The sequence below is a fragment of the Heteronotia binoei genome, chromosome 9, assembly GCF_032191835.1.
Source record: "Heteronotia binoei isolate CCM8104 ecotype False Entrance Well chromosome 9, APGP_CSIRO_Hbin_v1, whole genome shotgun sequence".
Classification (NCBI taxonomy): Eukaryota; Metazoa; Chordata; class Lepidosauria; order Squamata; family Gekkonidae; genus Heteronotia; species Heteronotia binoei.
In genome coordinates, this window is record NC_083231.1 from 125,418,129 (window position 1) to 125,445,798 (window position 27,670).

General features: G+C 52.6%; 1 protein-coding gene across 1 annotated transcript in view; it reads right to left on the reverse strand.

The window, feature by feature from the left end:
- EXOC6B (exocyst complex component 6B) overlaps positions 1–27,670 on the reverse strand; it is a 327,565-nt gene that overhangs the window by 105,180 nt on the left and 194,715 nt on the right. The window contains exons 16-19 of the mRNA XM_060247225.1: positions 23,301–23,412; positions 20,223–20,357; positions 19,175–19,354; positions 2,500–2,641 (exon numbers count right to left, since the gene is read on the reverse strand). Coding sequence (XP_060103208.1) covers positions 2,500–2,641; positions 19,175–19,354; positions 20,223–20,357; positions 23,301–23,412 — 569 coding nt within the window. The remainder of the gene's footprint in view (positions 1–2,499; positions 2,642–19,174; positions 19,355–20,222; positions 20,358–23,300; positions 23,413–27,670) is intronic.

The following is a 27,670-nucleotide window of genomic DNA, read 5'->3' on the forward strand; positions in this document are numbered from 1 at the left end:
CATCATCTCCTACATCAGGGGTGGCCACACTTTGGCTCAGGAGCCGCATGTGGCTCTTCCACACACACTGTGCTGTTCTCAAAGCCCCCACCAACCCACGGGCCAGCCTGGAGAAGGCATTTCTCCCTTTAAATCACTTCTCCGAGCCAAGCCAGATGGCAGCTTGGAGAATGCAGTTGAAGTTAAAGTTGCTTTCTTTCGTCCTCCCCTCCCTCCTCATCTATTTTCCTTCCTTTTCGCAGACTTTTATACTGTATGCTTTTATAATGTTTTTGTATTTTAATCTGTAAAGGTCAAGGTAGTCCCCTGTGCAAGCACCAGTCGTTTCCCGACTCTGGGGTGACGTCGCATCACAACGTGATCATGGCAGAATTTTTTTACAGGGCGGTTTGCCATGGCCTTCCCCGGTCATCTGCACTTTCCCCCCAACAAGCTGGGTGCTTGTATTTGTGAGTTTCCTGCATTGTGCAACGGGTTGGAATAGATAACCATGGAGGTCCCTTCCAACTCTATGATTCTAATCATTTGACCGACCTCGGAAGGATGGAGGGCTGAGTCAACCTTGAGCCTGCTACCTGAATCTAGCTTCCGCAGGGATCGAACTCAGGTTGAGCTCAGACTGCAGAGAGATCGAACTCAGAGAGCTCAGAGAGCAGTACTGCATCTCTACCACTCTGCGCCACGGGGCTCTTTATTTTAATTTCAATTTTATTTTAAACTGTAGGTATGTTAAAAAAAATTTGTAAACTGTCCTGAGCCCGCTTGCAGGAAAGGGCGGGAAATAAATATAAAAATTAAATTCCTTCCTTCCTTTTTTCCCGCCTGCCTGCCCGCCCTTTAACATCTGATATTCATGTCCTGTGGCTCTCAGACATCTGATGTTTATTCTAAGTGGCTCTTGCATCAATCAAGTTTGGCTCCCCCTGTCTTATGTGTTCGTGAAGAAGTGTTTAGATCATGAGAGACTGTCCCCCCAATTACAGAGGTTTGTTTGCCAAGTACACGAGACAGGGCCTTTTCAGTGGCAGCCCCACGATTCTGGAGAAACTTCCTCAAGGAGGTAAGCCTGCCCCCCCCCCAACCGTCAATCTTCAGGAGGCAGCTGGAGACAGTTCTGTTTAGGACTGCATTCAAATGATGTAGTTTTCACTTTATTTCTGAATGTCCAGGGAAAAAAGTTGGATTGTTCAGACCAACGGCAGCCTTAGCAAGCCTCAACAGCAAAAAACGCTGCTCAAGCAGGGAGGAGGCAGTGCCAAGGCTGCCCAAGTGGGAAGCAGCCGCTGCTGCTACTTCATGCTGGGGCTAGGAGCTGCTGCCACGGCAAACACCACTCTTTGCCCTGGAGGAAGGGCCAGTGCCTCGATGTGTCTGCTGTTGTTAACAAAGATATATGGGAATCCTACTCACAACTGGGCATGAGACACAGGCCTCACAGACACTGGGTGCCCCCTCTCTGTTTTCTTGGGCTAGTCAGCATCCACCTTGTGGCATGCTGGGCTCCAGGATTCAGCCTTCCCCAACTCCCTTCCTTCCCTCCAGAGCAAGTCCTCCATTCTCATCCATCTCCTCCTTCTGAGCTTCACCCCTAAGAACAAAAGAGAGGCCATGCTGGATCTGGCCAATGTCCCATCAACACTCTGTGCCACACAATGACCAAAACCCAGGGGCCATCGGGAGGTCCACCAGCAGAGCCAGGACACCAGAAGCCCTCCCACTGTGCCCCCCCCCAAGCACCAAGAATACAGAGCGTCACTGTACCAGACATGAGAATGTAAGAGAAGCCATGTTGAATCAGGCCAATGGCTCATGTTGGATCAGGCCAAGCACTCTGTGTCACACAGTGTACAAAACTCAGACGCCATCAGGAGGTCCACCAGCATGGCCAGAACTCCAGAAGTCCTCCCACTGTCACCCTCCAAGACCAAGAATACAGAGCATCCCTGCCCCAGACAAGAGTGTTCTGTTTCTTCCTTACTGCTTATAGCCACTGATGGACCTCTGCTCCAGATGTTTATCTAATCCCTAAATTTTTGCAAGTCAAAGCTCTCTCTGTCAGAAGTTTCAGAGGGCAGCCAGTGGTGGTCTGCAGTAGAAAGCTAGATTTTGAGACCAGCAAGGTTTTTGGGGTGGCAGCTTTGAACAGTCAGTGTTCTGGCAAAGGGTATTTGATGTAGGGAGCCTTGACTCTCCAAAGCCCACACCCCCAAAATCTTCTTGCTCTTTAAGTGGACTCCAGTCTAGCTCAGGACAGTGTGAGTCAAAAAGCAAGGAGCCCAGATTTAGGAAGAAGGAGAAGGCCTGAACGGAGGCAGCCCACCCCAGCCAGAGAAGGACCTGCAGCTGGATCGGGGCCACAAAGCCTCCTCTGCCACTCACCTTCTCTCCCTCCCTCCCCCCCCTCTGCCACTCACCCTCTCTCCCTGCCTCCCCCCCTCTGCCACTCACCCTCTCTCCCTCCCTCTCTGCCCCCCAGGCCCAGAGCAGAAGCCTCCTCACCTTCGCATTTTTCAACATCCAGGTTGAACTGCCGCAAGGCCCCCAGCGAGAGCTGCCGCACTTCCGCTTCCAAGAGCAGCTGCATCAGGGAGGTGGACAAGTGTTTGCAGGCAGACATGCAGGCCGTCTGGGCCACCTTGCCCTGGAGGGGGGGAGGGGAAAGGAGTGGTCAGCAGGACAGCCCAAGGGAAGGAGGGAGGATTGGATTGATTTATTTAAAACATTTCTATGCCACCCTTCCCCCCAAGGCAGGCAACATCAAAACATTTGAAGAATGAAAAACATTTTAAATCACAAAATAAGTCTATAAAATAAATCATAAACCACCACGGAGGTTAAAAAAAGAACTATCTGGGGAAGGGAGATCCAAGCGGGCGGCCGTGTTGGTCTGAAGTAGTTGAACAAAGCAGAAGTCAAGCTGCACCTTTAAGACCAACCAATTTTTATTCAGGACGTAAGCTTTTGTGTGCGCTCTCTAAGCACACTTTTTAGGTGGACTACAACTAGGAAATACACGTCCTTTTGTGATTCACCTAGATTTACAGAAACACCCATTGGCAGAGGACTTTATTACCTTTTATGGCCATCCAGAGCAAATGGGCAAGCCGCACTGGTTTACCATGTGACCAATCTGCAGTCTTCATCAACAAACTGCCCACAATCCCTGATCCCCTCGTCTGATGAGGTGTGCTTAGAGAGCACACGAAAGCTCGCGTTCTGCATAAAACGTGGCTGGTCTTCAAGGTGCCACTTGACTCCTGCTTTATCTGGGGAAGGATGGGAATCTTTCTAAGTTCATCCCCCCCCCCCCAGTGCCTCCTGCCCGTTGTCCTTTGCCCTTGAGGGAGGCTTTTCCCCCCTCCTGCTTCTTCCCTCGACTGCCCACTCAGACATGCTGCTTCTGCCCCAAGAGAAGAAGCAGCCCTTCCCACCCTCCGGGTCTTGGGTCTGCCATTCTTTGACATTCCTGGTGCCAGTCCTCACAACACGCACTGCCAAGGCCAGTCTTGACCCACTCCACCCATCACCAGGATGGGGGGTGGAGCTCTGGCTGCTAGGAAGGAGCCAAGCCAAACAGGCTCACACCGGGATTCTTTTCTTCCGCTTGACCCTGCCCAGGCTGCTGGCCTCTGTTTCCCAGCTGGCCGGTCCAGTCAGCCTCTTGAGAACCCACCCAAGCACTTCCCAGCCTCCATCTCAAAACCCTTGGACCAATGACTGGCTGAGTTGGCAAGTCCCAGCAGGACGTGGGCAAGGAAGAGTCACAAAAAGATATCCCAAAGGGAGGTGACTGCCGGAAGAGCCAGTTTGGTGAAGTGCGCAGACTCTTTATCTGGGAGAACTGGGTTTGAATCCCCCTCCTCCACTTGCACCTGCTGGAATGGCCTTGGGTCAGCCACAGTTATCACAGAGCTTGTCCTTGAAAGGGCAACTACTGGGAGAGCCCTCTCAGCCCCACTCACCTCACAGGGTGTCTGTTGTGGGGGGAGAAGATACAGGAGAACATAAGAGAAGCCATGTTGGATCAGGCCAACGGCCCATCCAGTCCAACACTCTGTGTCACACAGTGGCAAAAATTTTTATATATACACACATACTGTGACTAATAGCCACTGATGGACCTCTGCTCCATATTTTTATCTAAACCCCTCTTGAAGGTGGCTATACTTGTGCCGCCACCACCTCCTGTGGCAGTGAATTCCACATGTTAATCACCCTTTGGGTGAAAAAGTACTTCCTTTTATCCGTTTTAACCTGTCTGCTCAGCAATTTCATCGAATGCCCACGAGTTCTTGTATTGTGAGAAAGGGAGAAAAGTACTTCTTTCTCTACTTTCTCCATCCCATGCATTATCTTGTAAACCTCTATCATGTCACCCCGCAGGAGATTGTAAGCCGCTCTGAGTCTCTGATTCAGAGAGAAGGGCGGGGTATAAATCTGCAGTCTTCTTCTTCTCCTCTGCTCCACCCCTCCTCCACGCCCCTGGCCAGGCCCCAAGGGAGGAAGGGGATTAGCTGACTCCCCCCAACCCCCCCCTTCAACCTTCCTAGGCTGATTAATGAGGAGGCCTGGAGACAATTACATGGGGGGCACGGAGAGCAGGTAATTTGCAGACTACAATCCATGCAAAGAGAGATACCACCGACATCCAGAGTGAGAGACTGGTATAAAGGCTGGAGGCTTGTTTGCTCAGAAACTGCAGAAGTATCCCCCAACATGATGCCGAAGGGCACCACACTTTAAATTTGAATGCAAGTGTGTTCAAATAAACACATAAATAAACGGGTGTCCACAGATGGGTTCCCTGGCATCCAAAGAAAACAGCCGGCCCTGAGTCTCCTCCCCCTCCCTAGAGTTAAGAACATAATATAAGAAGTCATGTTGGATCTGCCAATGGCTCATCCACTCCAACACTCCGTGTCACTCAGTGGCCAAGAAAAAACCCAGGCGGCATCAGGAGGTCCACCAGTGGGGCCAGGACACTAGAAGTCCTCCCACTGTGCCCTTCCCCCAGCACCCAGAATACAGAGCATCGCTGCCCCAGACAGAGAGTTCCCGTCTTGAAGCTGGCTATGTTTGTAGCCGCCACCACATCCTGTGGCAGTGAATTCCACATGTTAATCACCCTTTGGGTGAAGAAGGACTTCCTTTTATCCGTTTTAACCTGTCTGCTCAGCAATTTCATCGAATGCCCACGAGTTCTTGTATTGTGAGAAAGGGAGAAAAGTACTTCTTTCTCTACCTTCTCCATCCCAGGCATAATCTTGTAAACCTCTATCATGTCAACCCTCAGTCAACGTTTCCCCAAGCTAAAGAGCCCCAAGTGTTTTAACCTTTGATATTGGATTTATTGGATTTATATTTATTTATTTTATTCGATTTTTAGCCCACCCTTTCCATAGAACAGGCTGAGGGCGGGTTACATCATATGATTTATATCCTGCCCTATACTCTGAATCTCAGAGTCTCCTTTACCTTCCCCCCCCCCCACAACAGACAACCTGTGAGGTGGGTGGGGCTGAGAGAGTTCTCCCAGTAGCTGCCCTTTCAAGGACAACTCTGCAAGAGCAATGGCTGAACAAAGGTCATTTCAGCAGGCGCAAGTGGAGGAGTGGGGAATCAAACCTGGTTCTCCCAGATAAGAGTCCGCGTACTTAACCACTACACCAAACTGGCTCTCATAGGGAAAGTGTTCTTAGGGAAGTGTTTCTTCGTAAGTGAAGTGTTCCAACCCTTTAATAATTCTAGTTGCCCCTTTCTGGACTTTTTCCAATGTTATCATATCTTTTTTTGAGGTGCGGTGACCAGAATTGTACACAGGACTCCAAATGAGGCCACACCATCGATTTAGACAGTTAGAATCACAGAGCTGGAAGGGACCTCTAAGGTCATTTGTCCAACCTCCTGCACAATGCAGGAAACTCACAAACACCTCCCCCTAAATTCACAGGATCCTCATTGCTGTCAGATGGCCATCTAGCCTCTGTTGAAAACCTCCAAGGAAGGAGAGCCCACCACCTCCCGAGGAGGAAGCCTGTTCCACTGAGGAACCGCTTTAACTGTCAGGAAGTTCTCCCAAATGTTGAGCCGGAAACTCTTTTGATTTAATTACAATCCATTGGTTCTGGTCCTACCTTCTGCGCTACAGAAAACAATTTCACACCATCATCTATATGACAGCCCTTCAAGGACTTGAAGATGGTGGTCATATCACCTCTCAGTCACCTCCTCTCCAGGCTAAACATGCCCAGCTCCTTCAACCTTTCCTCATAGGACTTGGTCTCCAGACCCCTCACCCTCTTCGTCGCCCTCCTCTGGACCCGTTCCAGCTTGTCTAGATCCTTCTTAAATTGTGGTGCCCAAAACTGAACAGAATACTCCAGGTGAGGTCTTAGCAGCGCAGAGTGAAGCGAAACCATCACATGATCTGGACACTAGACTTCTGTTGATACAGCCCAAAGTTGCTTTGGAAGACCCCAGGAGACATCCCTTTTTTTGTCTGCAGGAGCCCCCCCCCCAGCCAGAAGCGGCTGTCTCTGACCTTGGCTGGCATTTGACTTGTAACGTCCCATCCTCCTCCCCCCCCACCCCATTCTGTGACTGCGCCTGGCCTCAGTGCCCCCTCCTGTGGCTCCACCCATCTCCCACTCTCGGAATCCTCAGAAGTGTCTCCTGGCTCAGTAAGTCTGGAAACCTCGGAACTAGCAACAAGGAGACTCTCGTCTAGATTAGACCACTGCACTGCACTCTTTTGTAGCATATCATGAGTATAACTGCGGAGATAATTGGTCACATTTAAACAACTAACATCTATTTGAAAATATGTTATGTATGCCCGCGTAAATACAGGAACGTTTATTCCCAAGTGCTGGGGAGTGTTTTATCTTCTTACATAAAAACCTTTTCCTGCGTATTCCAAATGAGTAAAACCTTGCCTTGAAAAGCATTGGAATCTTCAGGGCCTGCAAAACCGAACTGTTTCGACAGGCCTTCAACACCTACCCCAGGAGAGGACGGCCACCCGACAGCGCCAAGGAACTACGGTCGTTATAGGATCACTGCCAGAGGAAAGAAAGATCCTGCCTATACTGAAACCAAACAGCACCATAAAACGTTTTTCACATTGCATTATATTGTTTTTAAATCGAAACTACAGATGTCTGAATTAACTGTTAGTCGCCCTGAGTCTGCTTGCGGAGAGCGTGGGATAAAAGTCTAGTAATAAAGAAATACACTTCAAAAGACGCACAGTTCCATTGGAATGATTTTTCTCCAGTGCTCCCCAAAATTTCCAAACTGGGGAAAAAGTCAGGGGGAGGTACCTGTGCCCCAGACTTGTTCTGGCTTCCCGTCTCTCTAAAGTAGGCTGGGCGTTTTCCCAGCAACCAACAGCCAGGAGTTGAAAGCATCAACAGTGATTAGTGCCCAAGGGACAAGACTTTTCTCTAAGGAGGCTCTGGAGAGCCAGAAGAAGAGGAGTGCAGAGGGAAGGAGAGAGGCAGAAACGGTTCCCTTTGTGCTTACACCCCACTGCTAGGGAGTTTGGAGCCAAGGCGCTAATGCTCAGCTAGCTCTCAAGAAGAACCCCGCTCCTTGCGTGTGCCAAATTTGGCTCATGGGACACAATCGGCCCAAAGCCTCTTCTGATCTCCCTCCTGTAGAATACCGTGGACTCCTCTGGAATTGCTCTCTTTGAAGCTGAGTTTTAAGGCTAATGAAGCTTTAAAAGCAAACAATAACACTTTAAATACCCTTATTACTTAGCAATGTTTTGGACAGCACTGCCTTTTTTCTCTTTCCAGGTAAAATGAGCTCCTTATGTCTAAGTACCCATAAACACCACCTCATCTCCGAAAGCTAAAGGGGAGAAGCAGAAAACAATTCTGCCTTGTGCGGAAGGAAGAGGAGAGTAATCCCAAAAGTGCCTTGCAGTTCTGACTGACGCCTTGAAGGGCCTACCTTTCCCCCCCCCCTTTTTTGGGGAAAAAACCCGCTAATCCCAATTCCTGCCACGGAGAGCAGGACTGGACAAGCTTGGAGAGCAAGACCAGAAAATAAATTCCTGGAGCAGGAGAAGAGCGGAGCGTCCGCAACCTCCTCAAGACAAGCCTGCCGGAGCTCCGAGAGGAGGGGTGGTCTTGGAAGGCTGCCCTGGTTCCAGGGGCTGCCGCAGTGGCTGCTGCGGTCCAGCAAGCCCCTGCCCTCACCAGCCTCCCAGGCGCCCGCCGGCTCCACTGGGGCAGCCCAGCCCTCTGCAGCCCACAACCACCTCACCGTCTCTGCTGCACCTGAGAAGGGGTTTAAAGAACACACTAGGAAAAGGAAAAGAGCACGAGGAGAACATGTGATTTGTGTCCCACAAAGGCTGGCAACAGCGAGAGAGAGAGAGAGCCACCTTGGAGGGAAGGGCCAGTCTTGCCTGCAGACAAGACCAGAGGACGGGTGTCCAAGGGGAGGCCTGGGACACAGGAGAGGGCGGGTTCCCTCAGATGGGCGGGGCTGCTCGGCTCCACCGGGAATGGTTCAGAGTCTCTGTCTCAGTCCAGGGCTCTTCAGCATTCTTGTCCATGACTTGGAGGGAAGGAACCCTGTATTCCCCGGCAGATGACACTGCACCGGGAGGGGCAGGTCAAACACAGGCTTGGATAAAAAGAAGATGTCCGTCCGTCTGCTTTACGTTGGCTGCCTTTCTTTGCTGATGAATCCCTCCCCCCCCCCCCCGCCTGCTGAGTCCAGGAGGAGGCTGCAGGCCAGCAGGCAGTCTTCAATCTACTCTTTGCCACCCGGAGGGTCTGGCTGCACCAAAGAGCCCCAGAACTTTATTTGGACAAAGGACACCAGATCTTGGAATGGAGTCCATCGAACCCAGTGCATTCTCAGCATGCAGTTTGGGTTCCAGATCCAGACAGAGGCAATGCATTGGGGCTTTCAGAATCTACAGTTTTGCTTTTACAGGGGAAGCACTTCTTTCAGCCAGAAGGCCTTACCTTTTATTTAAAAACAAGAATGTTATCAGGATTTTTGCACAGAGGCAAGCAATGGGCAACAACCTCTGAATGTCTCTCCCCTCAAAAGCCCCATGACGGGTCGCCATAAACCAGCTATGAATTGACTGCACTTCCCACCCCACATGCCCAGCAGACCTTTTTGGCACAAAGGGAGGCAGCAGCCTACCACGACAGCCTATCCTGGGGCTGCCAGCGGCAATCACACAGCCTGCCAAACAAGCATTTGCAGAAGGCCAAAAGGGGTGGACACCCCTTCCCGCCCCCCCACAAAGAAACCTGGGTGAATCACACACACACACCTTCCTTTTACTGAGAGCCAGTCTGGTTAAGTGTGTGGACTCTTATCTGGGAGAATGTGGCAGATGAGGTTCAATGTGGCCAAGTGCAAAGTAATGCACACTGGGGCCAAGAATCCCAGCTACAAATACAAGTTGATGGGGTGTGAACTGGCAGAGACTGACCAAGAGAGAGATCTTGGGGTCGTGGTAGATAACTCACTGAAAATGTCAAGACAGTGTGCGTTTGCAATAAAAAAGGCCAACGCCATGCTGGGAATTATTAGGAAGGGAACTGAAAACAAATCAGCCAGAATCACAATCTCCCTGTATAAATCGATGGTGTGCTCTCATTTGGAATACTGTGTGCAATTCTGGTCACCGCACCTCTAAAAAAATATTATAGCATTGGAAAAAGTCCAGAAAAGGGCAACTAGAATGATTAAAGGTTTGGAACACTTTCCCTATGAAGAAAGGTTAAAACGCTTGGGGCTCTTTAGCTTGGAGAAACATCAACTGCGGGGTGACATGATAGAGGTTTACAAGGTTATGCATGGGATGGAGAAAGCAGAGAAAGAAGTACTTTTCTCCCTTTCTCACAATACAAGAACTCGTGGGCATTCGATGAAATTGCTGAGCAGACAGGTTAAAACGAATAGAAGGAGGTACTTCTTCACCCAAAGGGTGATTAACATGTGGAATTCACTGCCACAGGAGGTGGTGGCAGCTACAAGCATAGCCAGCTTTAAGATTGGATTGGATAAAAATATGGAGCAGAGGTCCATCAGTGGCTATTAGCCACAGTGTGTGTGTGTGTGTATATATATATATATATATATGTCTGTGTGTGTGTGTATACACACACACATATTGGCCACTGTGACGCAGAGTGTTGGACTGGATGGGCCATTGGCCTGATCCAACATGGCTTCTCTTATGTTCTTCTTATGTTCTAACTGGGTTTGATTCCCCACTCCTCCACTTGCAGCTGCTGGAATGGCTCTCACAAGAGTTGTCCTTGAAAGGGCAGCTGCTGGGAGAGCCCTCTCAGCCTGCCCCATCTCACAGGGTGTCTGTTGTGGGGGGAGAAGATATAGGAGATTGTAAACTGTCCTGAGTCTCTAATTCAGAGAGAAGGGCGGGGTATAAATCTGCCGTCTTCTTCTGTTTCTATTCTGGATTCAATCCACAGATTCGCTGAGAGATCCTGAAACAACAACAGAACTTCCGGCCGGCCAGAATGCTGCAAAATTAAACCTGCACGAGTCCTTTCAGCTGGGGTGGGGGGAGAGACACAAACCACAAATGCATCGAACATAAGCAAGCATGTACAGCCATTGGAGTTGTTCAGAGAACTTGCAGAGAACCACAGAGACGTGGTCCTGAAGGGCAGTCAGAACTGGAGGGAGACCCTTCCCATAGGAAATGTTCATGGCCACCAAGCCTCCATCCAGACGTTGCTCTTTGCTGAACTCCTTGCCCTCCAAACCAGTGCAGGGGGAGAGAAAAAGGCAGAGGCTAACAGCACAAGTCCCGGGCCACCCAAGAAGTATCCAGGCCGGGATGCCATCTCTTTATGCAGGTCTTGGGTGGCTTTTTCCTTTCTCCGGGGCTCACTGGCGAAGCCACATTCTTTCCACTGGGCAGATTTCCCATGAAATCCAAAGCAGCTGCCATCTTGGTAGGATGAAGCCGCTCCAACACATACCTAACAAGCATGCACACACGAAGGAGACGCTCTGAGGCCTGAAGCCTCATCATGGATTCACCGCGGCTTCCCCACATGCTGCGCTCACTTCAGGCATGACCGAGCTCCCACCCATGGAACACTTCTGTGCGGGGAAAACCCCACCTGCCGGCTTGTGCCAAAACTGCAGCGGGGGGTTGGCTTGCGAGGGCCACAGCCAGCCTGTGCCTGCAAACTGTTGTGAAAACAGCCTGCTGATTAATTGGCTGCCCCAGCACCCCTCCATGGACAGGGCATGAGCCGAGCTGATAGGTGTTCATGCATTCCCACTCACACCACTGATAGACCAAGTCCTATGAGGAAAGGTTGAAGGAGCTGAGCATGTTTAGCCTGGAGAGGAGGCGGCTGAGAGGTGATAGGATCACCATCTTCAAGAACTTAATAATAATAATAATAATAATAAATTTTATTTATATCCTGCCCTCCCCGCCTAGGCAGGCTCAGGGCGGCTTGAAGGGCTGTCATCTAGAGGATGGTGTGGAATTGTTTTCTGTGGCCCCAGAAGGTAGGACAAGAACCAACGGGTTGAAATTAAATCAAAAGAGTTTCCGGCTCAACCTTAGGAAGAACTTCCTGACTATTAGAGTGGTTCCTCAGTAGAAGAGGCTTCCTCCTGGGAGGTGGTGGGCTCTCCTTCCTTGGAGGTTTTTCAATAGAGGCTAGATGGCCATCTGACAGCAATGAGGATCCTGTGAATTTAGGGGGAGAGGTTTGTGAGTTTAGAGCGGTTCCTCAGTGGAACAGGCTTCCTCAGTGGAACAGTTTCTCTCCTTTCTTGGAGGTTTTTAAGCAGAGGCTGGATGGCCATCTGACAGCAATGAAGATCCTGTGAATTTAGGGGGAGGTATTTCTGAGTTTCCTGCATTGTGCAGGGGTTGGATTAGATGACCCTGGAGGTACCAACTCTATGATTCCATGAAAGCAGACCTTGCCAATGCCATGTGTGGCAGCATTTTGCACACACACACACACACACGCCTTTTTCCACTTGGGGTGCCATGGACCACAGAGCTGACAGCTCTAACCCAAGTTGTCCTGCAATTCCTCTGATAGCTCCCCCCCCCCCCCGCCAAGTGAGAGAGGAAAAAGGCTGTGGGGGGCTGAGGCAAGAAAACTGGCACCGATATGGGAAGGACCTGCACAAATGTACACTCTCCCACCTACATGGCATTTTATAGGATCTTTCCAGAAAGATGGCACCCCCCACCCCACCCCGGGCAAAGGAGGTTCCCAAAACGTGCACTGCTGTTAAGGACGCCAGGGTGCAGCAAAAGCAGATCCAGTGAGTCAAGCAAGCACATTTTCCCAGGCACCTCAGGGTCTGCCCAGTTTCCTTGCAAGACACACGTGGGCGTGCACACGCTGCACTCCCCACACAGACACTGTGGCTGGCTGGAGATTCCCCTGCTCTCTCGGTGGAGATCCGGCCACACGGGATTCGTTCCAGAGCCACAGATTATACCAAGAGGCCCGACACCAACGTTTAAAAACAATCATCAGCTTCCTCCCGCGTGAAAGCCTGCTAAACCCGGCTCTGCGTCCTGCTGCTTGCCCACCGCGACGGCGAATGCATCAGGAGTTGTGAGCTGGGACCATCGACTTGCCACTTAGACCCTGAAATGTAGAAACACAGGGCTGGGAGGGACCTCAGGGGTCATCCAGTCCAACCTCCTGCACAGTGCAAGAAATTCACAACTACCTCCCCCCACCCCTCACCCCCAGTGGCCCCTGCTCTACACCCAAAGGAAGGTAACCCCCCCCCCCCCAAACCCTCCAGGGCCGACCTGGCCTGCAGGAAAAGCCCTCCCTGACCCCAAAGCAGCTGTGGCCGTTCCCCTGGGCACATCAGAAAGGGCCACGGGAGCCCAGCATCGGCGCATCCCGCCTTCCTCACACGCTCTCTCCGCAGGATCAGGACCGCTGTCCAATGGCCATCCGGCCTCTGGTGAAAAAGCACCACAGCAGGCAAGGTCTCCGTGGGAGCAACACTGCTGCCTCTTCTCGGCAGGGCCACAGCCTGACCCCAGCTCACCCCTCAGGCACTGCAGCAGGAGGGCCTCTCTCAGGAAGACATTCGGGCAGAGCCCTGCACAACGCCCCCCACCCCCCGCCCTGGCTTGGGAGCAAGAGGCAGCAGCCGGAGCGTCTCCCATCCAGATCCAGCGCAGGGAGCAGGGAGGAGATTCTGCTTCTAACAACAACAAAAATTAATCCTTCCATAAATGAAAAGGGGTTAGCGCCACTCTGGCTCCGTTAGTACAAACTAACTACAAAAAGCCACATTAGATGACGGTGATGATGCGAAAACGGATGCCAGTTAAAAGCCCACGCTGAGTGAAGGGGAAGCCCACCCCCAGCCACCCCCATCTCTCGCAGGAGAAACCCTCGAGCTTTTGGGCCTCTTCAGGCCCCGGTGCTGCCCTGCAGGAGAAGGGAACTCCTCAGGCTACCCTCAACGCTTGGCACAAGCTGGTGACCCTCCCCCCGGGCAGAGAAGGGCATGGAGGTCACGCTGCTCCTACCAGATCCACCAGGCAGCTCCCACCCTGGAAGAAGCCCATCGCACAGGGAGGAGCACCTCCAGGCCAGCTGCTTCAACATGGACTAGGAGCCCTCAGACAGCAGGAGAAGCAGCTAGCTAGAGAGCCAGTTGGGTGTAGTGGTGAAGTGTGCGGACTCCTTTCTGGGAGAACCGGGTTTGATTCCCCACTCCTCCACTTGCAGCAGCTGGGATCGCCTCAGGTCAGCCATAGCTCTGGCAGAAGTTGTCCTTGAAAGGGTAGCTTCTGTCAGAGCTCTCTCAGCCCCACCCACCTCACAGGGTGTCTGTTGTGGGGGGGAAGGTTAAGGAGATTGAGAGCCATTCTGAGGATCTGAGATTCAGAGTGAAGGGTGGGATATAAATCCAATATCATCATCTTCTTCTTCTAACTAAAGGAAGGGGAGGCAGCCGCCGATCTCCTGGGATCCCTGCTGGGATGGGAAGGATGCTGGACCCCTTAAAGCAGTGGTCTCCAACCTTTTTGGCACCAGGGACAGTTTTGTGCAAGACAATTTTTCCATGGACCAGCAGGGGAGAGGGGGGGGGGACAATGATTTTGGGACGATACGATTGTGCACTTTATTTTGGTGTGGTGGTTAAGTGTGCAGACTCTTATCTGGGAGACCCGAGTTTGATTCCCCACTCCTCCACTTGCAGCTGCTGGAATGGCCTTGGGTCAGCCAGAGCTCTCTTATCTGGGAGAACCGGGTTGGATTCCCCACTCCTCCACTTGCAGCTGCTGGAATGGCCTTGGGTCAGCCAGAGCTCTCTTATCTGGGAGAACCGGGTTGGATTCCCCACTCCTCCACTTGCAGCTGCTGGAATGGCCTTGGGTCAGCCAGAGCTCTCTTATCTCGGAGAACCGGGTTTGACCCCCCACTCCTCCACTTGCAGCTGCTGGAATGGCCTTGGGTCAGCCACAGCTCTCTTATCTGGGAGAACCGGGTTGGATTCCCCTCTCCTCCACTTGCAGGTGCTGGAATGGCCTCGGGTCAGCCAGAGCTCTGGCAGAGGTTGTCCTTGAAAGGGCAGCTTCTGGGAGAGCCCTCTCAACCTCACCCACCTCACAGGGTGTCTTTTGTGGGGGAGGAAGATAAAGGCGATTGTGAGCCGCTCTGAGATTCCGAATGGAGGGCAGGATATAAACCCAATCTTCTCGTCATCTTCTTATTATTACATTGTAATATATAATGAAATCATTACACAACTCACAGCCCAGTTGCTAACAGGCCACGGACCGGGACCCCTGCCTAAAAGGATGTCCTTTTCCTGGGTCTAAGAGAAAGGCAGAAGTAAAGGAAGGGAGGAGAAACCGCAGCCTCTAGGTTGTCTGGGGCCAGGTGAGAGGGGTTGGGGGCTCCGTCCTTCAATGGCCCCTCCCAGGAGTGGAGGTGAGACAAGGCTTGCAGCCTGTCTCTTCCATTATGCCCTTGGGACATTTAGGGTTTCTGCGCCATGATGGGGGGGGGCATGGAGGAGACATGAGTGGTCTCATTAGAGGGGACTGAAAGGGAACCCAGAAGAGGTCTGAGCACAAGAGCTCTCGCCTGCCTGAAGCTCTGGGCCAAGAAGGGAAACGTCTTACACAGTAGTGATGGCCGCAGACGGCTTTCAAAGGAGACCAGACAGAGTCATGGAGGAGGAGGAGGAGGAGGAGAGGTCTCTCAGTGGCTCCGAGCCATGGGGACAAAAGAGAACCTCCATGTTCAGAGGCAGTCAACCTCTGAATTCCAGTCCCAGGAGGCAACTTTGGGGGAAGGCCTCTGCCTCTCTGCCCTGTTGCTAGACCTTGAGAGGGACTGGCTGGCCACCATGTAGGAGGACAGCAGGCTGGACCTGACCGCCCAGTGGGTCTGATCCAGCAGGGCTTTTCTTATGCTCTTAACTGCCCCTGCAACCGCTTTGGAGCTGAGAGGGAGAGAGACTTCCCTTGGCCAGCTCAAGCGGGCGGCACTGCTAGAGCTCCCCTGTGCAGAGCCAGGCGATTCCTTCCCTCCGGCTCCCAGCCCGGCTTCCCTTCAAGACACCTCTAAGCACAAGCAGTGAGCAGAGTGCATGGGACAGGAGAAACACGCCCGCCATACTCACCGGCATGGTCGAATAGGCATTGGCATCCCCCTACACAGGGAAGGGCAAGACAGCAGGCATCAGAAGACCAGCTCCGCAAGTGGCCTGAGCAGCAGGCCCGCCCTCCCCCCCAGCCCTGGGAGCCTAGGAGCTCTCAACGCAGCTGTGGGCAGGCCCAAGCATCGGGGAGGCGGGCACCAGCCGAGGGGGGACACAGGCACAGCTCAGAGCTGCTCTCACCTGTCTCCAGGGTGCTTCAAGGAGGCCGGCAAGAGGCACATCCCTCCGTGATTGGGATGCTGCTCTTATTCATGCCAAAAAGGTAAAGGTCATCCCCTGTGCAAGCACCAGTCGTCTCCGACTCTGGGGTGACGTTGCTTTCGCAACGTTTTCATAGCAGACTTTTTACGGGGTGGTTTGCCACTGCCTTCCCCAGTCATCTGCACTTTCCCCCCAGCAAGCTGGGGTCTCATTTGACCGACCTCGGAAGGATGGAAGGCTGAGTCAACCTCGAGCTGGCTACCTGAAAACCCAGCTTCTGCCGGGGATCGAACTCAGGTCGTGAGCAGAGTTCAGACTGCAATACTGCAGCTTTACCGCTCTGCGCCATGGGGCTCTTTTATTCCCACTACAAGGTTACAAAATTAAAGACGGCTCATGTGGATGGGGATGGAACCAGTGCTCCCATTTCTGGAGCATCCAAAGCCGACCCCATCTCAGCAACCCAGGAGCAGGGCTCTGGCTGAGCCCCTTGGGCCTGAGGGGAAGCAAAGTTTGTTTTGATGTATATCCTGCTGCAAATCTCAGCATGAAAGCTCCTGATCTCGCCTGGGAAAAGGGCAACAAAACAGTACAAGCAACAGCCTTCAAACCACCTCTCCCAATCCCATGGCAATAAAAGCCATTTTTCAGAAAAGTGCAAGAGAAAGCTAGCCAAGGAAGGTGACTGGGCTCCCTGCACCCCCAGGCCCCACAGGCACATGGGAGTGGGAGTCCCCCAGCCCCTAACCAAAAACAGGCCGGCGGAGCAGGGGAGGGAGCCGATGAGACAAGGAGCTGCCACAGGGACGGCCCCATTTCTGAAAGATGGCTCTTTATTTCACCCCAGACAAAGGGGGCCTATGTGGGTTCCTAAAGAAGGCCCCAAATGAGTGGTGGGCTCATACTTGAAGTTTATGGGGAGGGACGGTGGCTCAGTGGTAGAGAATCTGCTTGGTAAGCAGGAGGTCCCAGGTTCAATCCCCGGCATCTCCAAAAAAGGGTCCAGGCAAATAGGCGTGAAAAAACCTCAGCTGGAGACCATGGAGAGCCACTGCCAGTCTGAGTAAACAATACTGACTTTGATGGACCCAGGGTCTGACTCAGTAGAAGGCAGCTTCATATGTTCATATGTCTATTGGGGAGGGACAGTGGCTCAGTGGCAGAGCATCTGCTTGGTAAGCAGAAGGTCCCAGGTTCAATCCCTGGCATCTCCAACTAAAAATGGTCCATACAAGTAGGCATGAAAAGCCTCAGTCTGAGTAGACAAGACTGACTTTGATGGACTCAAGAGGGTCTGATTCAGTAGAAGGCAGCTTCATATGTTCATATATTTGGGGAGGAATGGTGGCTCAGTGGTAGAGCGTCTGCTTGGTAAGCAGAAGGTCCCAGGTTCAATCCCCGGCATCTCCAACTAAAAAGGGTCCAGGCAAGTAGGCGTGAAAAACCTCAGCTTGAGACCCTGGAGAGCCGCTGCCAGTCTGAGTAGACAATACTGACTTTGATGGACTGAGGGGAGTCTGATTCAGTAGAAGGCAGCTTCACATGGTCTCAGACTGTTTGGGGGCTTCAAGGTAAGAAGCAGCACTTTGAACAGTGCCCAGGAGTGCAGTGGGAGGCACCGATGTGTCTGGAGGACAGCATGATGCATTTCCTGTGCTCCTGACAGCCATCTTGCTGGGGTGTGTCAATCAAAAGAGATTCTAGCTCCTCACAGCTGCCTTGACCCAGACTGGGCGGCACTCTTCCCTTGGGCGTAACACCAGGCCAGGCCAGGCAAACTCCTTGAGCTGCCTTAGACCTTGAGTCTGTTCTGCCGAGCACCGTCTTAGCCCAGCACTTTCTATCCGAGAACTTTTCACAGGGGACTAAGCTGGGACCTTTGACACGCCAAGTCACAGCCCCTTCCACTAGCTACGGATGCCAAAGCCATGCTTTGCAAAGGCCAAGGGTTTGGGCATGACGTGTGAGACACGGCCCCCAGGCCTGAGCAAATAATGTGGAGATCTTTCAGGGCACCAAGTGAAATCTGTGCTTGCCATCTGGCCAGAAGTCATCGGAAGAGGAGGAAGGGGGTGGGGGTGGGGGGCGCAGACCCTCCCTCTGCAAAGAGCTGCGGCTGAACGGCTGGAGTCGATTAGGGCTGCTGAAAGGCTCCTTCCCCTTCCCCGACCAGCCTCACCTCCTGACCTCCCTGATTACCTTGCAAGAAAGGTTATCAAGATACAAGCCTCCGAGGATTAAAGGAAACTCCAAGTCAAAACAGAGAAACACCTCTTCCCCCAACAAATAAAAAACTTCCTTGCCTTGTTCAGCTGACAGCCCCGGCAGAGGTGTTGACATAACCTCCCGTCTCCACAAGGCTTAAAGTCAACAAATCCCTCTGCTTGGCACAGCTCTGTCAAGGCGATTCACATTCGCTTCTCTGACGTGACATTAAAACCACAACCCAGCGCCGGGGACCAAGGGGGCTTCTCCTCTCCCCTGCTTGCCCTGCCCCAGGAGAGCCATCTCCTGCAACTGGAGCGCCACTCCTCAAAGAGCTGGAGACCCCGTTGCTTTATGTATGAAGAGGTTGTGCCTCCTGCTAGTGACACAAGCAGGAGAAGGGCTGGGCTCCCAGGCCGTCCTTGGCATTGCCAGCTGCTGCAAACTTGCCTGGGCCACTTAGCAGACCACTCACATGTAGTGCAACTACGTCACACGCCAGTGGGCCAATTCCTTGGCTGGGAACTCCTCCCCTTGGGGCCACCAGCAGCGGAGGGACACGATTGGATGCTGGGTCACATGAGAAGCACAGTGCAGGTGGGGAAGGGGACGTGGAGGCTCAGTAGTAGAGCCTCTGCTCGGCATGCAGAAGGTCCCAGGTTCAATCCCCCACAGCATCTCCAGTTAAATGATCAGGCAGTGGGTGATGGGGAAGTCCTCAGTCTGAGACCCTGGAGAGATGCTGCTGATTGGACCACACTCCGATGGACCCAGGGTCTGGTTCAGAATAAGGCAGCTGAATAGACTCAAGAACCTTATAGGAGTGGACTGCTGGAGGGAGGCCCCATCCAATACCAAATGGCCTGCAGAAGGAAGACTTGGCCTTCTGTACCCACGCCTCAACCCAAGAAAGTCCTGACCAATCTGGGCTCCTCCCCCCTCCGGAAAGAGCGCCTTTGGTCCCTTGCTTTGCAGACACTGCCCAGTTTCTTCTCTTCCTTGGGGGCGCCTGGAAAGCTCCAAGGGCAGAAGACAAAGAGTCCCCCCTCCCACCCCCAGGGGCACTTACAGGCAGGTGTGTAAAGACAGCAAAGGTGCTCCGTAGAAAGGCGATGAGGTCCACCAGGTAGTCGCTGGCCTCAGCGCTGGGCTCAGCAGCCATCCAAGCGTAATCAGCCAGCTGCAGGAACTGGTCAATCTTCTGATTCAAGTTGGTGTAGATCTCTTCCTCGGCAGCATGGCGGGCATCCTGGGGGCGGGGGGGACACAAGGGCAACCCAGCTGAACAGCGGCCATCAAGATGGGCACACCACCCTCCCACCCCTTCTCACTGGAGGGAGATGGAGCAAGGGCCCTGGAAAGAAGAAATCCTTCCCATGCAGGGGAACGGGCATGAGAGGCCTTGAAAAAGAAAGACTCTGCCCTCTGGAAGGGAGACAGAAGAAAGGCACAGCTGAGGGTCTTTTCAGAGAGAGACAGAAAGACAGACAGACAGACAGAGACACACACACAGACAAGAGACAGAGACTCTGCTTGAAGGTCTCTCTCCAGGGAGCCAGACTTAGTGATCACTACAGAAAAAGGGACTCTTACATGGCACAGTCTGTTGGACTGAATATGTCCCCTCGGGCCTCCCTTTATGAAATGCTCTTTATGGCTACATAAGCCACTTGGGGTAACCCACAAAAGAGGAAAAACAGGGTACAGAAAATGCCATTTAGGTTTTTGGGAAGGAAGCCCCTGCACACGCTAACTTCTGTCATCCCAGGACAGAACTCTGTTGGGTCTGGCCATGCCCTCATCTCCTTTCTGCTCTTCCCTGTGCCTCCCCCAGCCATTCCTACCTAAGTGGTTCACTGATGTTGCCCCCTAGACACCCCGAGGGACCCTAAAATCCAGAGCTGCAGTGGGAGCACTCCCAGGTTTCGCACCGACTTTTTTGCCGCCACTTCCTCTTCCTTGTGCACTCGGAGTCTGGCTGCGGCAGACGGCTTCCCCAAAAGGCCTGGTGTTCCTTCCGAGACCTCGCCCACCCTCTTTGCACCCTGCTCATGTGACACGCTGCTCTAGAGCGTCGGGATGCTGAGCGAAGGCAAGGCCACGAGCAGCAGGCTCACCTTGAAGGTGGCGGTCCCATAGAGCTTAGTCGTGTGGACCGTTTCTGGGAGGACACTGGTAATATTGGTGATGAATTCCTCTAGGAACTGGCAGGATTTCTCCAAGTGGGTTGTGTTGATTATAATCTGGACCAGCTGCCAAACGAGGAAAACATATTTTACATTTCAGTTTCTCTATCATGAATCACCGGCAGGCCAGATAAAGTCACAGCTGACAATACAGAGGATCCCCCCGCCCCGCCCCGTCATGGAGACACTGCCTCAGGCAGGGTACAATATCTTTTTGACAAAGAGGGGCGGGGGCAATTTGCAGGCCAGCCGTAACTCTCCAGGGAAGGAATTTCCCCAGGATGGGTACTAGCTGGAGAAGAAACCACGAATCAACTTGCTCGCCGTGGACCTCAGGAAGAGGTGAGGGGGCTCCACGAAGACAGCCTGCCTGAAGCCCCCTGCCCGCCAGCAGCTGGAGAGGGGGGGCTCTGAGCGACACTCCTCCCTCCCCCTTGATCAGATAAGGGTCTGCAGGAAAGACCTGCAGGCGCTTTGAGCGGCAATTAAGAGCCAATTTGGTTGTCTCAGAACTTCAGCCTTTGCTGCTGAAATACCGCCCCCCCCAAACCTGTTTAAAAGAAACTGTTTCAACATGGCAGGCAGATGGCCACAGGGCTTGTCTAAATATAAAGGGAGGGGGGGAGATAAAAACTGATGCCCCTCTTCCTCCCTTCCACTGCTGGGAAGGAGATGCTTCTTGCCGCACAAAGAAGCAGATGTCAAGTTTGATCCCATGATTCTACTGGCAGGCTGGCCAGCAGAAGAGCAGAGCAAAGGGGCAGGGCCCACGGAGTCCCAGGGCCTCACTTCAGATGCTGCAGCTCCCCCTGACCTCAGAGATCTCCGTTCCCTTTGCTCCCACGTTTCCCACATCTGGATTACTGAAGGCACCACTCAAAAAGCAGCTTGTCTTTTCATTTTACTGGCCAATCACCATTTGGGCTGACTTCTGCAGCAACGCAAAAAGGGCTCTTTTTCAAGTTTCAGTAAAGGTAAAGGTGGTCCCCTGTGCAAGCACCAGTCGTTTCTGATTCTGGGGTGATGTCGCATCACGTTTTCACGGCAGACTTTTTACAGGGTGGTTTGCCTGTGCTTTCCCCCCAGGAAGCTGGGGACTCCTTTTACCAACCTCGGAAGGAGGGAAGGCTGAGTCAACTTCGAGCCGGCTACCTGAACCAGCTTCTGCCAGGATCGAACTCAGGTCGTGAGCAGAACTAAGGACTGCAGTACTGCAGCTTTACCACTCTGCACCACGGGTTCCTGTACATCAAAACTATTTTAAGGAATAGTGTCACAAGAAAATATGCCTGGACAAATCTCCAAAACTGGACGCAAATCCTTGTATGCCTATGCAAGGGTCCGTGTCCAATGTTGGAGACTCAGCCAGGCGTATGCTCCTTTGATCCCTCTCCACTGAACTTGCATCCAGTTTGGGAATCTGCATCCAGTCCTGGAAACTTGACCAGTTCCAGCAATCTCGCCCCGATGACCGGCACCTGCTGAGGGAGGGGACACCTGGCCTCAGCCCCTGGCCCTATTCCACAGTGCTGGACAAGAGAGCAATTCTGCAAAGCACACAGAAGCTTCTCAGCCCAAATCCTGCAACTGATTGGCACATGTCTTGCTCATCCATCAGGGGCATTACAGACTCCAGGCAGGACTGCAATTGTTGTATATCGTTTTTTAAAAGTTTAATTTAAAAAAGAAAATGGAAGAACATCCGTTGCAGTAAGCAGTGAAGTGGCCAAGTTTGCAGATGACACTAAATTGTTCAGGGTGGTGAGAACCAGAGAGGATTGTGAGGAACTCCAAAGGCATCTGTTGAGGCTGGGTGAGTGGGCGTCAACGTGGCCGATGAGGTTCAATGTGGCCAAGTGCAAAGTAATGCACATTGGGGCCAAAAATCCCAGCTACAAATACAAGTTGATGGGGTGTGAACTGGCAGACTGACCAAGAGAGAGATCTTGGGGTCATGGTAGATAATTCACTGAAAATGTCAAGACAGTGTGTGATTACAATAAAAAAGGCCAGCGCCATGCTGGGAATTATTAGGAAGGGAATTGAAAACAAATCAGCCAGTATCATAATGCCCCTGTATAAATCGATGGTGCGGTCTCATTTGGAATACTGTGTATAATTCTGGTCACTGCACCTCAAAAAGGATATTATAGCATTGGAAAAAGTGCCGAAAAGGGCAACTAGAATGATTAAAGGGTTAGAACACTTTCCCTAAGAAGAAAGGTTAAAACGCTTGGGGCTCTTTAGCTTGGAGAAACGTCAACTGCGGGGTGACATGATAGAGGTTTACAAGATTATGCATGGGATGGAGAAAGTAGAGAAAGAAGTACTTTTCTCCCTTTCTCACAATACAAGAACTCATGGGCAGTCAATAAAATTGCTGAGCAGTCAGGTTAAAATGGATAAAAGGAAGTACTTCTTCACCCAAAGGGTGATTAACATGTGGAATTCCCCGCTACAGGAGGTGGTGGCGGCTACAAGCATAGCCAGCTTTAAGAGGGGATTGGATAAAAATATAGAGCAGAGGTCCATCAGTGGCTATTAGCCACAGTATATATATATGTGTGTGTGTGTGTGTGCGTGTGTACACACACACATATATATTGGCCACTGTGTGACACAGAGTGTTGGACTGGATGGGCCATTGGCCTGATCCAACAGGGCTTCTCTTATGTTCTTATGCAGCTGTCTCAGGGCTTCAGTGGTCAAAGATGGGCAAATATTAACCCTTCCCCTCAATTATGCAGCATGGGCTTGGCTGCACAAGGAAAAGCCTTAAAGGGCATCCATATGTACGTAAAATTTGGGAATTAAGGGGAGGGCTACTTGTAGGAGACGGGGGCTTCTTCTCAGGCTAAGAACCCCTCCTTTTTTCAAAGAAGTGGGGGCAGAGGAATGAGACATCCGTCCTTTTTGCTTCCTTTCCTTCTTCCTCCCTCCCTGACCCAGCAGGCTGTCCAAAGCAGCTTTGTGGGGCAGGAGAGCAGAGAGCAGCCCTTCCCCACTTGCCTCCGTCAGACCCACATTCCTCCTCTTGATGACATTCTGTAAACAGTTGCTGAGCGTTCGGGTCAGGAGTAAATTGGTCGATTTCCGGATCATGTCATCAACTTCGGTGGAGCTGAAAAGCAGAGATGTGAGAAACAAGGGAAGTTCTTGTTGATATACAAAAGAAAGCAAGATACATCAGAGAGCACTGACCCCAGCCCATAAAAGAACGGAAAAGGACTTTACGCCATCAAAAGCAAGGCCATGAGAGTAAGCCATAAGTTGTTCCCCCTCCCGCCCCTGCCCCAGCAAGAGGTAATAGAATAATCACTGATACCAACCCTTGGTGCGTTTCTGCTGTGATGGTGAGTGACCGCAAGCCCTCAAGGGTATCTTATGTTCAAAACGTTACAGGCCCAAACTGAAAAGTCACAGTCCAGGACTCCCTGGCCACGGCTAAGCAACCGGAGTCAGTCCAAGCGGAGGCAAGGAGGGTGCCCACACCGAATGAACGAACATGCGGAGGGCCAGAACAGCAGAAGAGAAGACTTCTAGCAGGCAGGAAGAAGAAGACGACTACAGATTTATACCCTGCCCTTCTCTCTGAAGAGCCCCGTGGCACAGAGTGGTAAAGCTGCAGTACTGCAGTCAGAGCCCTCTGCTCATGACCTGAGTTTGATCCCAGTGGAAGCTGGTTCAGGTAGCCGGCTCAAGGTTGACTCAGCCTACCATCCTTCCAAGGTTTGGTCAAATGAGTCCCCAGCTTGCTGGGGGGAAAGAGTAGATGACTGGGGAAGGCAATGGCAAACCACCTCGTAAAAAGTCTGCCATGAAAACCTTGTAAAAGCAACGTCACCCCATAGTCGGAAACGACTGGTGCTTGCACAGGGGACCTTTCCTTTTCTCTGTAACAGAGTCCCAGAGCAGCTTACAATCTCCTTTTACACCTTCCTCCACCACAACAGACACCCTGTGAGGTGGATGGGGCTGAGAACTCTCCTAGAGGCTGCCCTTTCAAGGACAACTCCTGCGAAAGCTCTGGCTGAGTGGGGAATAAAACCCGGTTCTCCCAGATAAGAGAGCTCTGGCTGACCCAAGGCCATTCCACCAGCTGCATGTAGAGGAGTGGGGAATCCAACCCGGTTCTCCCAGATAAGAGAGCTCTGGCTGACCCAAGGCCACTCCAGCAGCTGCAAGTGCAGGAGTGGGGAATCAAACCCGGTTCTCCCAGATAAGAGAGCTCTGGCTGACCCAAGGCCATTCCAGCAGCTGCAAGTGGAGGAGTGGGGAATCAAACCCGGTTCTCCCAGATAAGAGAGCTCTGGCTGACCCAAGGCCATTCCAGCAGATTCAAGTGGAGGAGTGGGGAATAAAACCCGGTTCTCCCAGATAAGAGAGCTCTGGCTGACCCAAGGCCATTCCACCAGCTGCATGTAGAGGAGTGGGGAATCCAACCCGGTTCTCCCAGATAAGAGAGCTCTGGCTGACCCAAGGCCACTCCAGCAGCTGCAAGTGGAGGAGTGGGGAATCCAACCCGGTTCTCCCAGATAAGAGAGCTCTGGCTGACTTAAGGCCACTCCAGCAGCTGCAAGTGGAGGAGTGGGGAATCAAACCCGGTTCTCCCAGATAAGAGAGCTCTGGCTGACCCAAGGCCATTCCAGCAGATTCAAGTGGAGGAGTGGGGAATCAAACCCGGTTCTCCCAGATAAGAGAGCTCTGGCTGACCCAAGGCCACTCCAGCAGCTGCAAGTGGAGGAGTGGGGAATCAAACCCGGTTCTCCCAGATAAGAGAGCTCTGGCTGACCCAAGGCCATTCCAGCAGATTCAAGTGGAGGAGTGGGGAATCAAACCCGGTTCTCCCAGATAAGAGAGCTCTGGCTGACCTAAGGCCACTCCAGCAGCTGCAAGTGGAGGAGTGGGGAATCAAACCCGGTTCTCCCAGATAAGAGAGCTCTGGCTGACCCAAGGCCATTCCAGCAGCTGCAAGTGGAGGAGTGGGGAATCAAACCCGGTTCTCCCAGATAAGAGAGCTCTGGCTGACCTGAGGCCACTCCAGCAGCTGCAAGTGGAGGAGTGGGGAATCAAACCCGGTTCTCCCAGATAAGAGAGCTCTGGCTGACCCAAGGCCATTCCAGCAGATTCAAGTGGAGGAATGGGGAATCAAACCCGGTTCTCGCAGATAAGAGAGCTCTGGCTGACCCAAGGCCATTCCACCAGCTGCATGTAGAGGAGTGGGGAATCCAACCCGGTTCTCCCAGATAAGAGAGCTCTGGCTGACCCAAGGCCACTCCAGCAGCTGCAAGTGCAGGAGTGGGGAATCAAACCCGGTTCTCCCAGATAAGAGAGCTCTGGCTGACCCAAGGCCATTCCAGCAGATTCAAGTGGAGGAGTGGGGAATCAAACCCGGTTCTCCCAGATAAGAGAGCTCTGGCTGACCCAAGGCCATTCCAGCAGCTGCAAGTGGAGGAGTGGGGAATCAAACCCGGTTCTCCCAGATAAGAGAGCTCTGGCTGACCCAAGGCCATTCCAGCAGATTCAAGTGGAGGAGTGGGGAATAAAACCCGGTTCTCCCAGATAAGAGAGCTCTGGCTGACCCAAGGCCATTCCACCAGCTGCATGTAGAGGAGTGGGGAATCCAACCCGGTTCTCCCAGATAAGAGAGCTCTGGCTGACCCAAGGCCACTCCAGCAGCTGCAAGTGCAGGAGTGGGGAATCAAACCCGGTTCTCCCAGATAAGAGAGCTCTGGCTGACCCAAGGCCATTCCAGCAGCTGCAAGTGGAGGAGTGGGGAATCAAACCCGGTTCTCCCAGATAAGAGAGCTCTGGCTGACCCAAGGCCATTCCAGCAGATTCAAGTGGAGGAGTGGGGAATAAAACCCGGTTCTCCCAGATAAGAGAGCTCTGGCTGACCCAAGGCCATTCCACCAGCTGCATGTAGAGGAGTGGGGAATCCAACCCGGTTCTCCCAGATAAGAGAGCTCTGGCTGACCCAAGGCCACTCCAGCAGCTGCAAGTGGAGGAGTGGGGAATCCAACCCGGTTCTCCCAGATAAGAGAGCTCTGGCTGACCTAAGGCCACTCCAGCAGCTGCAAGTGGAGGAGTGGGGAATCAAACCCGGTTCTCCCAGATAAGAGAGCTCTGGCTGACCCAAGGCCATTCCAGCAGATTCAAGTGGAGGAGTGGGGAATGCAACCCGGTTCTCCCAGATAAGAGAGCTCTGGCTGACCCAAGGCCATTCCAGCAGCTGCAAGTGGAGGAGTGGGGAATCCAACCCGGTTCTCCCAGATAAGAGAGCTCTGGCTGACCCAAGGCCATTCCAGCAGGTCCAAGTGGAGGGGTGGGAAATCAAACCTGGTTCTCCCAGATAAGAGTCTGCACACTTCACCTGGCTCCCTCTGGTTGTTCTGGCTTCCCACAACTCCCACGGGGGCTGCCAAATGCACCTCTGCTGCCAGGTTTTGCCCCCCAAGAACTGTCAGGGAGCCCCCTGGCCCCAAAGGCCCTCCCCGCAGCAGGAGCCTCCTTTACAAAGGCTCTCTTTGATCTCTCCGCAGCAACCTGAGCCGGGCAGGCCAGTGACAGGCAGATGACAAGCAGAGGATTCCACACCGGGAGGGTTGAGAGTGTTGGAGCAAGAATCTACATAAACCCAGTCTGACAGCTACAGTATGACAGCTGGTGATCTAGCTGCCAGGCTAGGTCACAGTGACCTGATCAGCAGACCGGCTTGAGCCGGCAGAAGCCAAGTGATGCAATCTGCTGAGTCAGCACGGCCAGGATTGGCTGCTTGGACTATATATGATCTGTGTGTGCATCACACAGGTCTCTCCCTGTGAGATGGTGGTTAGGCGAAGCACTTTGTCCGTGGAGGTGATATTGTATAGACTGCACAAGAGAGCACTTGTTGTGTATATATGTTAATACACCTTTTGGCACTAGTTGCACGTGTCTGCCTGATTTTCTTTCCTGAAGCCCTGTGTCGGGCAAGTCATCTCCCTCACTCTGCTACTCCCGCTCCGACAGGGTTATGGGCCCAGCACGCTTCCGCTGCGCGGAGGAGAGAGTTGAGAGTTGAGCTGACTGTGAGTTTGGAAAGAGCCGGAGGCGAGGAACGCCGGTGAAGGACACAGAAGCACCACCGTTCTCTGTTTGAGAGCCAGAGGGACGTCGGCAGCCAGCTGTGAGGAGGAGTCGGCACGATGGCTCAGCAACAGCTTGGAGTAGCCGTTGAGAAGCTCACCTCAGCCAACTACGCGGTGTGGAGCCTGAGAATGCAACACTACCTCAAGCGTGAAGGGCAATGGCTGTTCGTGAGTAACCCCCCTGCTGACTTATCTCCTGCCGAGACTGTGTTATCGGATAAGGCACTGGCCAACATAGTGCTATCTATA